Source organism: Bison bison, unplaced genomic scaffold (genome assembly GCF_000754665.1).
Source record: "Bison bison bison isolate TAMUID 2011002044 unplaced genomic scaffold, Bison_UMD1.0 scf7180017864353, whole genome shotgun sequence".
In the NCBI taxonomy this organism is placed as follows: domain Eukaryota; kingdom Metazoa; phylum Chordata; class Mammalia; order Artiodactyla; family Bovidae; genus Bison; species Bison bison.
In genome coordinates this window covers 2,202,024-2,218,417 of record NW_011494925.1, presented here as the reverse complement: position 1 = coordinate 2,218,417, position 16,394 = coordinate 2,202,024, and the positions used below count along the sequence as shown (strand labels likewise).

General features: G+C 37.8%; 1 protein-coding gene across 1 annotated transcript in view; it reads left to right on the top strand.

Annotated features, from left to right (window-relative positions):
* Positions 1-16,394, top strand: part of NETO1 (neuropilin (NRP) and tolloid (TLL)-like 1) — a 100,354-nt gene that overhangs the window by 7,470 nt on the left and 76,490 nt on the right. The window contains exon 5 of the mRNA XM_010855051.1: positions 1-100. This exon is cut by the window's left edge and continues 1 nt beyond it. Within this exon, the coding sequence (XP_010853353.1) occupies positions 1-100 (100 nt within the window). The remainder of the gene's footprint in view (positions 101-16,394) is intronic.

Genomic DNA, 16,394 nt, shown 5'->3' with positions numbered 1-16,394 from the left:
CCTGTAATAAAATCCAGTGGAAGATTTCTATGGATTAAATTTTTTGCTGATGGAGAGCTGGAATCTATGGGATTTTCAGCCCGGTACAATTTCACACCTGGTAAGTGGGGACTTGTTTTTTCCCGTCTCTGTTTTCTTCCTTAGCTCTCTTGCTATCATAGTGTAAGAACTTCTGTAAGACAACATTATAATTTCCAAAGAGTTTCCCAGTTCTATTTGAAACCAAACCTATAGTGCTCTCTCTTTTCATTTCATAAATTCTGAAAGGGAAATTACTTTTCCTTAAAATTTAGCCTACTCTAGAGGTAAACCGTAGTGACTCAGGGGTTTACATGGTCATCAGCAACACAATTAATTAGTTGGACTTCCATTATGCCAAAACATGTAATTCAAGAGGCAGTCTGTAATAGAGAAACTAATTATACTTTGAATCCCAATAAATTTGAAAAGGCAATTGCAATACTGTAAAATGTATCCATCAAAATGATCTTTGGAGAACTTGAATAAAATATTCATTTGTTCTGAAAATTATCATTTTTAAAGCAAATGGATCTTAGGATAAAGCCGTCTAATCTCTTTTTTAGAAATGCAAATCCCTAAGAGTTGTGATGAAAGGAAAAGTGAGCCCCCTAGCAGCCCAGTATTCATTTGCAAGGCCTGGCACACATTATCTGTTATTATATAATTATCTGTTCTATGTCAATTTTCCTTTTAAACTGTTAATATTAAAAAAGGCCTATGATGTTGACTGGCTTACTTTATGATGAGCTATCATTTGTTACAATAAAAATTGTTATCACATTTTTAAACTTTGTGAACATCATGCTGCAGCAATTTGAGATTTGATGAGGTCATTTTTTTTTAATGGAAAGATGACTCAAATTACATAAAGCACATTATTTACTTATAATTACATATTTTTTTAAAGTTTGTGTGTATCGTTTTACTCAGGTTGTAACAGGCAGTAAATTAAATTGAAATGTATGTAAACTTTGTTCAAGTTTCCATCGCACGTTACAGAGGTAACATCAGAGCAGGGCTGTGATGCTCCATTCAAACACTAAAATGTTTTAAATAATTAATATGAGATTAATGATGACTTTTATTATGATACTATAGACTAATAATATAATTAAAATAAGTGAGATATAAACTCTATGTATTAGCCTTTAACATTACTAGATTGTGGTTTTTATTATGTTTTTCTAATATTGGGTTGTTAACAGAAGTCATGGATATTTTATATGTGGCGATCAAACTTGATGTGTTCTGAAAACGTATAAACATTGTGATTACTTAATTAATGCTAGGGTTTTTAATGGAAATACATATTTTCTTCTTGACCGCTAATTTGGAATATAACCAGAACCTAAAGACAATGACATGTGTTATGATCTAGGCTTTCCTAAGTTCCGTTTTCATCCTGAGATTGGTAATCATTGGAAACAATGTGAAGATATAAAATTGTAGTCTCATTAGAGATGTAGAGTCAACTTCATCAACTTAAGCAATGTGATCCAGATTCTGGCTCTATTTGAGATGCATAAATGGTGATGCTCAACTGCTATCCTTGGTTTTCAAAATCTTCTTGGTTCTCAAGTGCTGTTCTTTGCTCCTTGTTTCTTTAGAGCCATGCTACTTCATCTGTAGAAGGAGAAGATTGTATCACCAAGAGCTACTGAATCAGAAGGGAATGTAGGGAGGTGGTTCATGAAATGATGAATACGTCAAGGATAGCCTTAAGCTTCTCTAGTCACTTGGACAAACCAAAGTGTATCAGAAGCCTGCACCCGGCATCTGAGGGAAATGTAGGACCATAAGAGATGTGTAAAAATCCCATGTCTGTGGAAGTGACATTCCATGGCCCAAGGCCATTGTCTGAGTGGCACCATAATCCACAACTCATTCTGTAAAGAGACAATATTGAGGAGGCCACTTAGTTGATGAAGGAGGCAGAGATTAGTGATAATTTGTCTGTGGACAGAGGAGTCTGGCGGGCTACAGTCCATGGGGTTGCAAAGAGTCAGCCATGACAGAGTGACCACAGAATACACAGCATATAGAGAACAGGGAGTCGCAGAGACTTCACTTTAATTTGGGCTTTATTTTTATTTAGTAGTATGCTTCAAGTGGTGATTTGTGGAAGTTGAGCAGAGTTCTTCAAGTTCACTTTATCATTTAAGTTATAAAGCAGTGCTGACATTCTGAGGACCCCCAAGCGGGATGCCCACTATGAGGGGATCTTCCCCACTGGCCTCCAGCATGGCCGTGAGGAACACTGGTTTTAGAAGCAGATTAGGCTTCCAGTTCAGACTTTCTTATTCTTGCTTGCTATAAATTTTGGACATGATTCTTAATGTTTTATGACACAATATTTTTATTTGTAAAATAAAAATACAAATAATATTGATTACCTCAAAAGATTTGCTGGAAGATATTTTGATTACTGACCAATGCATATTTATGGACTTTTCACTTCCTATAAGATCTCAACTATTGATAGCTCTTATTTTATTAATTTGATTGTGTGTTCTTTAGAAGTAAAGGAGGCTTGGCATACTTTATTGGGAGAGCAAGCATCCCACATTTTTTAAAAATTACAACTGCTGTTTCCCTGACTTTGGGGGGTGGATAAGCAAAACTTAACCTTCCTGATGTCACTTTTCCTTATTAGGTTTGTTTAAGTGGGTCTAAGTCTCCACAGGAGGGTTATAGTTACTTCTGATAACAGTCATAAAATACGTTAGAGCAGAAATAGCACTGAGAAGACCAGGTGGTCTGCATTATTTTTGAAAATTTATCACAATCTGGAATCTGGATCTTAATTTATAGTCTCGGAAACTTGAGGCGGGCATATGAGAATTTACCCACTCTTAGTAATGAGTCCCATTAACCAAGCTTAAAAGACTGAATATACACATATATGTGTAAACACCTATGCGTATACATATATGCACACATATAAAAACATACATACATTTTCAGTTAAGTGTTCCTAGACTCACACAGCTCAATGTTTCTTGTAAGCAACCATGCATAGACATCCAGATTATAATAAGATTATACAGTGAGTGTGAAATCCAGATACTGAAGCTTAACTTTGTAACTTGCATCCAGCTAAGGTACATGATGATTCACTTCTATAACATGGATCGTTTTTTCCCAGTGATGGTTTAGGTTTAAGCTTTTTGTTGTTGTTTAGTCACTAAGTCGTGTCCAGCTCTTTGCAACCCCATGGACTGTAGCATACCAGGTTCCTCTGTCTCCACCGTCTCCCAGAGTTTGCTCAGAATTGTGTCCATTGAGTTGATGATGCCATCCAACCATCTCATCCTCTGTTGCCCCCTTCTGCTCCTGCCCTAAATCTTTCCCAGCATCAGGGTTTTTCCAATGAATCAGCTCTCTGCATCAGATGGCCAAAGTATTGGAGCTTCAGCTTCACCATCAGTCTTTCCAGTGAATATTTAGGGTTGATTTCCTTTAGGACTGACTGGTTTGATCTCCTTTCAGTCCAAGGGACTCTAAGAGTCTTCTCTAGCACCACAATTTGAAAGCATCAGTTCTTTGGCACTCAGCCTCCTTTATTGTCCAACTCTTGCATCTGCACATGACTATAGGTTTCAAACTGCCATGGGCCATTTCCTCTGTACAGTCTTGAGCTGTGGTCTTGCCTGACCAGGACACTAATTTGTGTCAACTCTTATCTCAAAACTTGTTTTTGTCTCTTAGTATCTGAGTATCTTTGACTTTCTTTCCTAGTCACCTTTAAACATAGGCCTTTAATCCCTGGCTCCTGTGTTTCTGGGAACTACTTGTGATCTGGTGGTAGATAGTGGTGGATGGAGGTCACGTGTGGACTTGGAGGGTGAGAAGCAGAGCCAGAGAAGATGCCACCGATTCACTCTTACAGGGATTTCCCATCTTCTGAAACATTCTGATGACTCTGCAGTTTTTATTTTATAGGCTGTGACTATTTCTGGATGCTGTACCTTTACACAGTGCAGTGATGAATCACCTAGGATTACAGTCTAGCATGCACGAGAAGGATTGTGAGATTGAGCGACAGTCAGAGAAAACTCAGCCAGTCAAACTCTGAGGTCTGCAGAAATGAAGGACAGGGTGAGGTCTGAAAAAAGTGGCTAAGGACCCCAGAGCCTGGGGGGAGGTTCCGGGATGATCCCTCTTGGGAAAACCTCTCTGCTTCCGGTGTAAACACAGCTGTGTTGTGACCTACACTCTCCTGCTCCTGAGACGAGAAATGAATTCAGAGTTACTGAGAATGTTACAAGTTACATGATGGAAAATTTGATAATCCACAGATAATTGAAAAAGAAAACATATTAAAATTGCAATAGACTGATATTATTTTCTCATCTTAATAAGGTTTTCTCATCTTAATAACATTTATTGGGAAATATTTTCTCACATGAGAAAATATTTTATAATAAAATTACTTTAATAATACTGGAATAATATTCACCAAACTCGTAACAATGATTACCTCAGATGATTTTGGGAGTAGGATGGTTGAGAAGGAATTGAAGAAACCAAAATAGACATATAGTGAAAATTTATCAGCATTATCAGTTATTTTTTATTTTTGAAAAGCATACTATATTATTTTTGATATTACTTATATAAATAAAACTTAAGATGAATCAAAAAGAGAACATACCATAGTTGGTCATTTTAGGATGAATTTTATTCAAATTTAAAATGTAGTTTTAAATAAAAATGAATTTTTAGAAGAGTGGATACCACTTCTCCACAATCCACATTTTTTTTACTTAAACAGAAAATGCCGTTTCAGTAGAGAATAACTCCCCCCGCAGCCAGCTTCCCTAGGCCTCAATTTTCTTTGCCACTTGAAAATATAAACTAAAGAGAAAATATATAACCGTATGTGCTGTTCCACCAGTTCAGAGGCATTATCAGGGAGTCTGTGTGATATTAAGAAAGAAGAACATCCCAGATATTTTATTTTTGGGGGATGTAACCCTTTCAATCTCTTTAGGAACAAATATCTCTTCTTGTTGTTGTTTAGTCTCTAAAGTGGAGTCCAAATCTTTTGCGACCTCGTGGACTGTGGCCGGCCAGTCTCCTCTGTTCATGGACTTCTCCGGGAAAGAATACTGGAATAGGAAGTCAATCCCTTCTCCAGGGGATCTTCCCATCCCAGGGATCAAACCCCATCTTCTGCATTTCAAGCGGATTCTTTACCAGCTGAGCCACCAGGGAAGCCCAATTAGTCTTGTGCTTTCCTTCCTAATGGGGAGACTTTCTGCTCTTTCAGTTCAGTTCAGTCACTCAGTCATGTCCAACTCTGCAGCCACATGGACTGCAGTATACCAGGCTTCCCTGTCCATCACCAACTCCCTGAGCTTGCTCAAACTCATGTTTATCGAGTCAGTGATGCCATCTGACCATCTCATCCTTTATCATCCCCTTCTCTCCCTGCCTTCAGTCTTTCCCAGCATCAGGGTCTTTTCCAATGAGTCAGTTCTTCACATCAAGTGGCCAAAGTATTGGAGCTTCAGCTTCACCATCAGTCCTTCCAGTGAATATTGAGGACTGATTTCCTTTAGGATTGACTGGTCTGATCTTGTTGTCCAAGGGACTCCCAAGAGGCTTCTCCAACACCACAGTTCAAAAGTATCAATTCTTCACCACTTAGCCTTCTTTGTAGTTCAACTCTCACATCCATACACAACTACTGGAAGAATCATAACTTTGACTAGATGGACCTTTTGTTGGTAAAGTAATGTCTCTGCTTTTTAATATGCTGTCTAGGTTGGTCATAGTTTTTCTTCCAAGGAGCAAGCATCTTAATTTCATGGCTGCAATCACCACCTGCAGTGATTTTGGAGCCCAGGAACATAGTCTGTCACTGTTTCCACTGTTTCCCCATCTATTTGCCATGAAGTGATGGGAACGGATGCCATGATCTTCTTTTTATGAATGTTGAGTTTTAAGCCAGCTTTTTAGTCTCATCTTTACAGACATAGGAAATGGAAACCCACTCCAGTACTCTTGCCTGGAGAATCCCATGGAGGGAGGAGCCTGGTAGGCTACAGTCCATGGGGTCGCAAAGAGTCGGACATGACTGAGCAACTTCACTTTCACTTTCAGTTTTACAGACATAAAATGTAATGTTTTTGAAATCTTCCTCTTTTGATGATATTTTCCTGAACTTGTTGTATGTATCAAAGATATACACATCCTATTAGAGAAATTTAGTTTAAGGATTATACCTCAAAGTATCAAATAAGTCAGGTTGAGTTAGGTGTTGTCATGGGATGAGTGGCATTGTCAACATTGAAATTATCAGGATATTTTGTATTTAAATAGCACGTTTCATCTGAGCAGCACAAAGTGTTTCAGGAACATTCTGCACAATTCCTAGACTCCTTGGAAAACTCCATACTGATTCACTCCAAAGGCAATGCAAGGGATACACTGCAGTGCAGTGATTTAAATTGAATGTTTAAAAAAGATTTCTGTGCATATTAAATTATATATATTAATTAGGTAAAATACTGTTGTAGACTCAGTTACTTTAATTATCCATTGCAGTGCTTTTTCTATCTGAAATGTGTGAATATTAAAACATGTTGAAAATTACTAATTTTTCTTGTCTAGATAATCAGAGTTTAGATATGTGCTTTGGTGGTAAGAAAGAAAAGCTATATTTCATCTATCTGTACCAGTTTTTCAGTAACTAAACTTTAATTTGCATTTTATACTAAAAGATGAAAGAATAAAAGAGTTTATAGGTTAATGTTAAAACAAGGACAAGGACTTTATCTGATTATTTTTTTCACCTAGAAACAAAAGATTGAATAAGTTTTGGTCAGATAGCATTATGTTGTCTTTCTATTATCTTTACACTGTAGGCTCCCAGTATTCTAATTTCAACCCCAACAAATACTGTCAAATGGAAAATGTATGAAACGAAATTACATTTCTTCTTGAGGCTTTTATTTTTCAAGAAATGAAACTGAAAACTTGAGAGTCACAGTAGGGACATATAATAATTACCAAAGATATTCATGTAAGGGCAATTTCTCCATGCTTCAACTCTCATCCCCCAGCCTGTGATTTGGTTGATCTGATGTGTATAGAAGAGGGCTCAAGGGAAAGGTTGAGGAATAAGTAAAGAGAGAGAGCGAGGGGGAGAGGCTGTTTGGTCTAGGTGGGTGTTCAGGAGAGAAGTTGAGAGTGGGAGAGAATTTCCAGGATTAGCTCCCATCTGTACAGAGAATATTGAAAGCTGTAGCAGAAGAGAAGAAAGATTTTTAAAGAAGTTTCCTGTACAGAGAGAATACCTTTCCTCATCTTGCTCTTTCCTGGAAAGGTAGAGAAAAGTGTTTAGGTGTGTATTTTTATTTTTTGTTATTTTAATGATTAATTGTTGGACTGCATGTTTTTGAATATGATACGTTTGAGACTGGTCCATGTGGAACCTCGGGTATATTTACATTGTAGGCATGTGTTTTCTTTAGATCTGAAAGAGACCTTGAAGTTCATCTCATTCAGCCTTTTTTATTTTAAAGATAAAGAAAGCAGTGATCTAGAGAAGAGGCGTTGCCCAGGTTCGTGAGCTCTGTGTAGAAGTTCAATGACTGCTTGTTCATCAGTTACATAACCACTGTGCTGATACACCTTTCACAAAGGTAGAGATCATGACTTTAATTACACCACATATTGTAAGTGCTTTCAGTTTAGTTATATTAAGAAATTTAATTAAGGGATAGAACTGTATCACCCACATTTCACCATTCCTGGTTATGGATTTTAAAATTCACCTTTCCCATGTTGCCTGAAATGCCGTTCAATTGACAGTGATGAAAAAGGCAATGATTTATCTTCTTTCCCTCTACCTCTGTTATAAACATCTGCCTTTTCAGCCCCCACCCCCCAGCCGGAAGTGTGTGACTCATTTCCTGTTCTTCCCCAATGTCTCCTGTTACTGACCTGGTCAGTTAGCTGTGTGTAAAGTGCTCTCATGACTTGGAACCTGTGACTGATGTGCTAAATACTCAAGGAAAAACCTTGAATTTCTTTCTCCTGCAATGACTCCCTCTTCCTAACACATGTGTCTCTGACTTTTTTCAGAGACCAGTTGCTTCCAGTCACCAACAGCTTCCCTCTCCCCAGGGCTGCTGTGTACAGCTGTGATGTCCAGGACACTAGGCTGAGGGAAGGAGAGCTGATTCCATGCCCATTCAGGCGCCCCAAGCAGACCCATATCCAGAAATGGGTGCTGTTTACTAATTTCCACAAAGGCGTCTTACGGACTATCTAGGATTATACATTGATCAATCACAACATCGCCTCTGAGCCCATCACCTTTAGACCCAATCACACCTTTGGATGTCCCAACATCCAAAGACCACCATCCACCCTCCACTAAAATTGTCCTAAAGAGAAATGGTATCATCCGAGTCAGAGAAACATTCAAGAAATACAATAAAGGAACAACAACAACAAAAAGCATATGTTTTATCTCCATTTTGCATTCTTATGTTTTTTTCTAAGTGTCCATAGTTATGAGGCTTTTTGGTAAAATCTCCTAGCAAACACTAACATTTAACTTATAGCATATTCAAAAAGTATTATGCTTTTCAAATTATAACATCCTATATCTATATGTTTTGACTAAGAAAACATTATAGTCTAAGTTTTTTTCTTATTTTCCAAAATTTTTCACAATTTGCCCATAGTTTAATACTTCTTATTATTTATTTATGTGCAGAATCAATCAAATAGTTATCAGGAAAACACTCACACTGTTATTTTGTTGACCAAAAATGTCTTTCTATTTTATAATTTGTCTTCCATTATAGCTATTTAAGTGCAGCTCATGTAACTATACTCAAAGTGAACTCACAGAATGACTTAATCTCCACTTGTATTTGCCACTTACTTATTCAACAAGTATTTATTAATTTACTGTGCTAATATTGTAAATACATAGTGTGTAAAACATCCTGTCTTCCCTGCAGTGAGTCCATATCCTATGAGAAGAGTAAGATATTGTGTAGTAATGCCCTTCCCCCTTCAAAAAGTTGATACTTTATTTCTATATGTATGTATGTATGTACCTATCTCTCTATATCATTTGATTTTATGTGAATGCCATCTTTATACATAAATATGGCAGCAACTCCAACAAAATAGCAACTTGCGATCCTTTCCAGAGATGTGCATGGGATGGTGGCATTTTTGTTTGCGGCAATAATAGCTATTTGTAGAACCTGGCACTCTGTAAGCCTCTGCCTCTCCATGGCATAACTCCCTGATGCCTTTGCTTCAAAAGAGCTATGCTGTCTGTTGTTGCTTGCTCACTTGGCTAGCTTCCCACCATTCCACAGCTATGCTGACTTGCTTGAAATTCTGCTTCAGTACATCCTGATGGCATTTTCCCTCTCCAACTCATTTCAGACACCTCACTTCACCCAGACGACCACAAGGATTACAGAGTGATTATGATACAGAGGGGACTATTCACAATCAGCAAGCCATGTGCCACAGAAGAGCTAAACTTGGCTTTTAAGCAGAAGGACATATTAGTCGTACATATGTCACTTCTATTCTGTTGTCTATTGATCATAACCCAAATCAGACGACTGTTCTATTCCCTTGGAACTTTCCTTCTGAAATTTGCACTTCAAAGCCCCAAGGAATTTCTCTAAGTGATTCAAAGAGAAATGAGATACAGAGATCCCTATTACCTTAAAACATTCCCAGACATATTATGCTTGCTGGTGCAGTCTGAAACCGTATTACTTTTAGCAGATTTGGCGGGCAAACAAAGTTGAATTTGTAGACTGGTCAGTGGCGGTGCTGATGAGCTAGGAAAGCAGAGATGAGGGTTGTCATGGCAATGATAGGTAAAGTCTGACATAGAGAGTTTCCACAGCATGAAAATGAGTCAGGTTTGCAGAGATCTGCTGCAAATAATTGGTTAACTGGTGAGAAAATTATTCTTAGGTTTTTTGCATGGGCATATTACTTTCCTTTAATAAGTATTTTCAAATAATATTTACAATTTTATTATTTTATTTAAATTTTCAAATAATACTTGGGATAAATAAGGTTTATCCCAAATTTAAATTCAAAGAAAATTATCATCAAGAAGTAAACAACCATGCTTACGTTTTGTTGACCACTGTTTTACCATTTGTATCATTTCTTCTGTCCATTCCATTCATTATCCCCTTGGTTCTTGCTCTTGCTTCTGCTTCCCCATTCCTTCTTTCATTTACCTGAGTAGTGGCCACATACCTCTTTCCTTGACAGCTATAGGCAGTGTGTATAAAGTGCCAGCTTTTGGCACCACTGGCTTCTACTAACTCCTTACTGCCTTCTACTCACAGGTTGCTGGGTCCCTAGGCTCTTCATTATGCCTCCTCACTGTACCAGCCCCATTGTTTGGTCTGATCCCACATTTTCTAGAAAAAAATTCAGATATTGTGTCCCTCTTGTTTATGAGCCCTGACATAGGAAAAATGTAATGATTCTATGAATAAATTCAGTGTTTAGTTTCCTGTTCAAATGTCATTGTTGGCATGTATGTTCTTCGGACTACCCTTTTCATGTCTAGCTTGAGTTGTGTATCAGTTTTTCCTCCATTAACAACTTATATGTTCCATTCTAGATCATAAAGTAGTCCACAGTAAAGCCCAGCTTTTTGTTAGCTTAAGGCACATTGCTTCTAAGGATGTGCTTTGTTGTGTTGTTTCATTATCTATGGATGACATGTTCTTTTATGCCTAAAAGGTACCCTTGTTTTAGAAAAGTTTCTCAATAGCTTCAAGTTATTTTCAGTGTAACATCTCTGTCCTCATCAGGAAAAAATAAGTTGAGGCCATAACTTCTAGTACATATTTAAGTGAAAAGAGTTGTTTAGGCATTTCCTTTGAAATGTGCAGGGGAACGCTCCGTTCCTCTCAGAGAATATCGGCGCTATGCTAGGTCTTTGTTGCAGTCTACCTGGACGAGTCTTCAGTTTTTCATTTATGCATAAACCTATTTTTCTCAGCTTCATGGTTTTCTAATAATTTCATATTATACGTATGTGTACATATACATATATATAATATTTTGTTAAATGTGGTCAAATATGGGTCATAGTGCTAGACTGTCGAAGGTTTGACTTAGACAAATAAGACTTTCTTATTATGTGACTTTTGGCAGCAGCAGTTTACTTAATCTCTTATAGAGTTTCAGTTTCCTCATGAGACCAGTACTTGACCCAATATCATTATGGATTTTGCTACCAACGATATAGCCAAAATATGAACATATTTTGTTGGATGTGACGTGATATTCTCTGAGATCACATCTAAACCTCGGATTGTTTCTTGGAGTCATTCAACAGCACTAGAAGAGTTTTGACCCATAGTTGGTCCAAACTGTGCAGTAAACGCTGAGATGTGAACATGACTGAGATGCAGGATCTCTTCTTGAGGAACTGAGGGTGCGTTTGAAGACAGGAATATTTATATCTAATATAGTGAGTGCCACGGCAAGTGCACAGAGCGCTGGCCCCTAACGGGTAAGTGGGGGCATCACCTGATGACAAGAGGCATGTCACTTGGTGGCATTTCCCTGCACACCCCTCCCTGCATCCTCAGCATGACCCTGTATCCTCCAGGCCTCACCCAGCCAGCTCCATCATGCCTTAGTGGCGTGCATTACAAAAACTTTCTTTCTCTCCATTGACTCCAGACTTCTCGAAAGGAAGGAACTTTGGTTTATATCTTAAAGTTTCTAGAGCCTCTTCAGTGTTTGGCATGAGTCACTGAAATTTACATGAATGAACACCTACATGAGTTAAAAGAGAAATGAACGGAGTTAAGTACCCAAAGAAGGTAGAAAGAATGAGATAGCAGGCATGGAAAAGTTGGTAAAATGTATAGCAGGAAGTCAAGATCATTTGGCATGTGGGAGCTTTAGTTGCCACATGTGGGATCTTTAGTTGCAGCATGTGGGATCTTGTTCCCTGACCAGGGATCAAACTTGGGGCCGTCCCTGCTTTGGGAGCATGGAGTCTTAGTCATTGGACCACCAAGGAAGTTCCAGTCAAGACCATTTGGAAAGCAGAGTTGTGATTTTGTAAAAAGTTAAGATGAGACTGATTCAGATAAATAATGTTTCAAAAGCCATGGTAGTGAAAGTCACTCAGTCAAGTCTGACTCTTGCGACCCCATGGACTGTAGCCCACAAGGTTCCTCTGTCCATGGGATTCTCCAGGCAAGAATACTGGAGTGGATTGCCATTTCCTTCTCTAAGCCATGGTTCAATTCAGTTCAGTTCAGTTCAGTCACTCAGTCGTGTCCGACTCTTTGCGACCCCATGAACTGTAGCACACCAGGCCTCACTGTCCATCACCAACTCCCGGAGTTCACTCAAACTCACGTCCATTGAGTCGGTGATGCCATCCAGCCATCTCATCGTCTGTCATCCCCTTTTCTTCCTGCCCCCAATCCCTCCCAGCATCAGAGTCTTTTCCAATGAGTCAACTCTTCGCATGAGGTGGCCAAAGTACTGGAGTTTCAGCTTTAGCATCATTCCTTCCAAAGAACACCCAGGTCTGATCTCCTTTACACTAAGCCATGGTAATGATATATAATTTTAGGAGAAGTGGGAAATAGACTAGTATTTTAAATTGAATGGCAATATTTGAGACATTTATTGTACTCCTGCCTGTGATTTATTAGAATGTGGAGGATGGATTGAGTAGAGAAAGAATAGAAATGCAGGAAACAAAGATAAACAATTAAAATCATGCAGGTAAGAAATTGTAAGAGCCAAAATGAGCGTAGTGTGTGCAGCAATGTACTGAAAGAACAAATTTAACATCAGTAAGATTTAGTGACACATTAGGTGTGCGTGTCAAGAAAGAAGAGTAGAAATGACTGAAGTTTCCATCCTTAATGATTTGGTGATTATGTCATAACTTATGTTGGAGAATAAAAGAATAGCAAGTGCTATGTTTGTTTTTAAAGATGTCGAAAGGGAAGTGCCTAGTGTGAAAGCTCTGGGGGCACATTGCAAGCCGGTTAGCAATTCAGAGCTGAAGCAGGACGAGCAGCTAGGGAAGGTGAAGAAGTGAGCAAATTAGAGAGCTGAGCACAACTAATTATGACATCCACAAATTAGAATAGAACATTGTATGAGTTTGAGCCAATACTCTTCCAAGTAAATTAGAACACAAAATTGTATATTTTGGAATTTTACATTTTATTTGGTCTTGGCTTCTTCTTATTGGACAGTCTTAGTTGGTAATCAATTGGCATCCATTTTTCTTTGAGTGTAGGTGAACTTTAGGGGCTTTCCAGGTGCCTCAGGGGTAAAGAATCCACCTGCCAATGCTGGAGATGCAGAAGACATGGATTTGATCCCTGAGTCAGGAAGGTCCTCTGGAGGAGGAAATACCAACCCACTTCAGTATTCTTGCCTGAAAAATTCCATGAAGAGAGGAGCCTGGCAGGCTACAGTCTATGGAGTTGCAAAGAGTCAGACATGACTGAGCATGCATGCCAGGACATAGTCCCATGATTGGAGGGCTCTAATGATTAGGGGCTTTTTCCTGAGTTATGAAGAGAACTACTTCCATGAGACAGGTTACAAAAGATGAGCTTCCCTGGGATGGTTTTGAAAGGTTCAAGGGTAGACATGAGCTGTACTGCATATTGAATGACAGATCATTTAGTAATATTTTCATTTTTTTTCTGTATGGCTTTGCCATACTTCCTTTTAGTAATGATATCATTTATTTATACTTACTTTTGAATATATAATATCTCAATTATCAGGATAATTTCAGGTGTCTTTCAAGATTTGAAGAAACACATTTGGTCTAATTTAATGAAGAGGTCAGAGGAGGGAGAAAAGAAGAGTTCCTTTTCTGTATTCATTATTTCCCTGTAATTCAGACAATATTTACTTTACTACTTTATCTGCTGCTTGATTGTCTCCATTGCATTTACGCTGATTGCTGTTGAAAGCTGTAACATTGTAAAAGAGCAATGGTATTCACTATTGGCTACAATTTAGATGGTAGGGATAAGAAAGGGGAAGTTAGTTTGGAAAATATTCTGGTACACATATCCTACATATTTATCAAAAGCTGCTTTCTTATCAAAAGTATTTGGATTTATTAGATAAAATATCTCCTTCCCAAATTTCTCCATGTTGTCCAGCAGAACAATACGTGATAAATGTAGTCATTCAAAATTAATTTAAATGAAATAATGGTATGATTAGACAGTGATTCTTGCCTTCCACTGTCTGATTATAAGATATTCATCTTGATAAAGCTAAAGAATTATTGAGTTCTTATTCTATGCCAAAGGTTGTTCTAAGCACGTTGCATACACTATTTCATTTGATTTTTATAGCCCACCTGTGAGGTACTGTATCATTGCCATTCTCGTTTTAAGTTCTTGAAAAAACAAATATTTAAAATTTTGCATATTGTGCTTAAGGTCATCTCCCTACCAAAGCTGAGATTTGAACATAAGAAATGTTTATATTTAGGTATTATGTCCTGCTGTTAACAGACATCTGTTTCCTTCAGGGCTAAACTTGACTTTGTTTCACCCTTTGTGATTTTTATTGTAGAGCACTGAGATGTTTTCATTCATGCTAGAGCTTATCCTTTCTGTGTATTTTGCCATCTTTCAGATAACAGCAAGTTTTGTCTCTATGTCATAATTAAGCAAATAAATAAATTCCCCTGGATTTTTAAAACCTTAATTACAAGAAATTACTTTTATTATTGGTTGGAGAATGATCCTATAAGCCAGTCTCTACTGATGAGAAATATTACCTGATGTGGAATTTTAGTCACCCCAGCCACGAAAATCTGCATTTTATTTCTTAAGTATTTTAAATTAATTATTCATTTATTTTTAAATGTCTAATATTAACTTTTTGGCTGTGCTCAGTCTTAGTTGCGGTATGTGGGATCTTTAGTTGAGGCGTGAGGTATCTAGTTCTCTGACCAGGAATTGAACCCAGGCCCCCTGCACTAAAAGTGCAGAGTCGTAGCCACTGGGCCACCAGGGAAATCCCAGGGGAGAATGTGTGGATGGCATGCAACTATTGGATTTTGAGAAGCTGAAATATCAGAAAGTGAGTCTTAATGATCATAAGAAGAACTTTCTTAGAAACTAAAGAGTTATAGAATCCTCTCAAGCTTTCATTCACTGACAGGGAAAGAAATTTCTACATCAGTTAAAGGCTATAGTTGGAAGTAAAATAAAGTAAGATTATTCCTCTTTGAACTCCGTAGGAATAAACCTAGTAAATCCTAGTAAACAAATCTATTAAAACTATTTTCCTATTTTAGAAAGAAAAAACCAAAAACTTAGAAATGTTTAAAAACCTACCCAGCCTCACTAAGTTTACAAGTTACAGTAGAAAACTTAAAATCCCTTGAAGTTTGACTCTAACTCTTGCTTTTAACTCCCATGCAGTACTTCCCAAGAAAGTTAAATTGATAAACTAATTGTGGTCCTAGATACCTTCACAGTAAGGAAGAACAATATTTTAACCCAATTTTTATTTTGCCGACCAGTGCAGTGATTGTTTAATCTTCAACCCATGCCATTACTCTTCCTACATTTATTTTATTGTAGTCTCTCTGGAGTCAATTGGGGAGTCAGTTCTGCAGAGAGCTTCTTAATAGAGATCCCCTAGATGTCCACTGTTATATTTATGATGTTCAAACTTGAGCTCATTAATTTTGCATGCCAAGTGAACACCACACACTAAAAAATTACCCCAGGCTTAAGTCTTCTCCTGTGTTCTATTTGTGTTATTCAAGAGCACCATGGTTCATCCAGAAATTCAAATTAGATGAACCATATTTAATTAGAGAACCATATTTAATTTTCTCTCTCCTACTCCCTAAGTCCTCATCACTCACTAAGTTCTCCTGAATCTACATCTTGAAAGTTCTCCACTGCTTCTAATCTCCCCCATTCCTACTCACATTATGTTCATTCTGGCCCCCAGGATGCCTCATCTGGCCAAGTGTAATATCCTGTGTCCTTTTTTTCAGACACATTTTCCCATCTCTCTAACCCACTCCTGCCAGAGTTATATGAGAGAAAAATCGAATTGTATTCACCCCCTGGTTAAAACCATTCAGTGGCTGAGTATCCCATTTCTTAGGAGGACAGTCATGGGCCTTAACAATGTGACGTCTGTCTAGCCTTCCTCCACCATTCTACTTTTGACTCACGTCTTCCATTTATAAAAAGCTATTTGCAATTACGCTCTTCTGTGCTTCTGCACGTTTCTCCTGCCTAGAATGTCCTTCTACTCATTCATTTATGTAGGCTTTTTTTTTTTAATTGGAGTGTAATTGCTTTACAGTG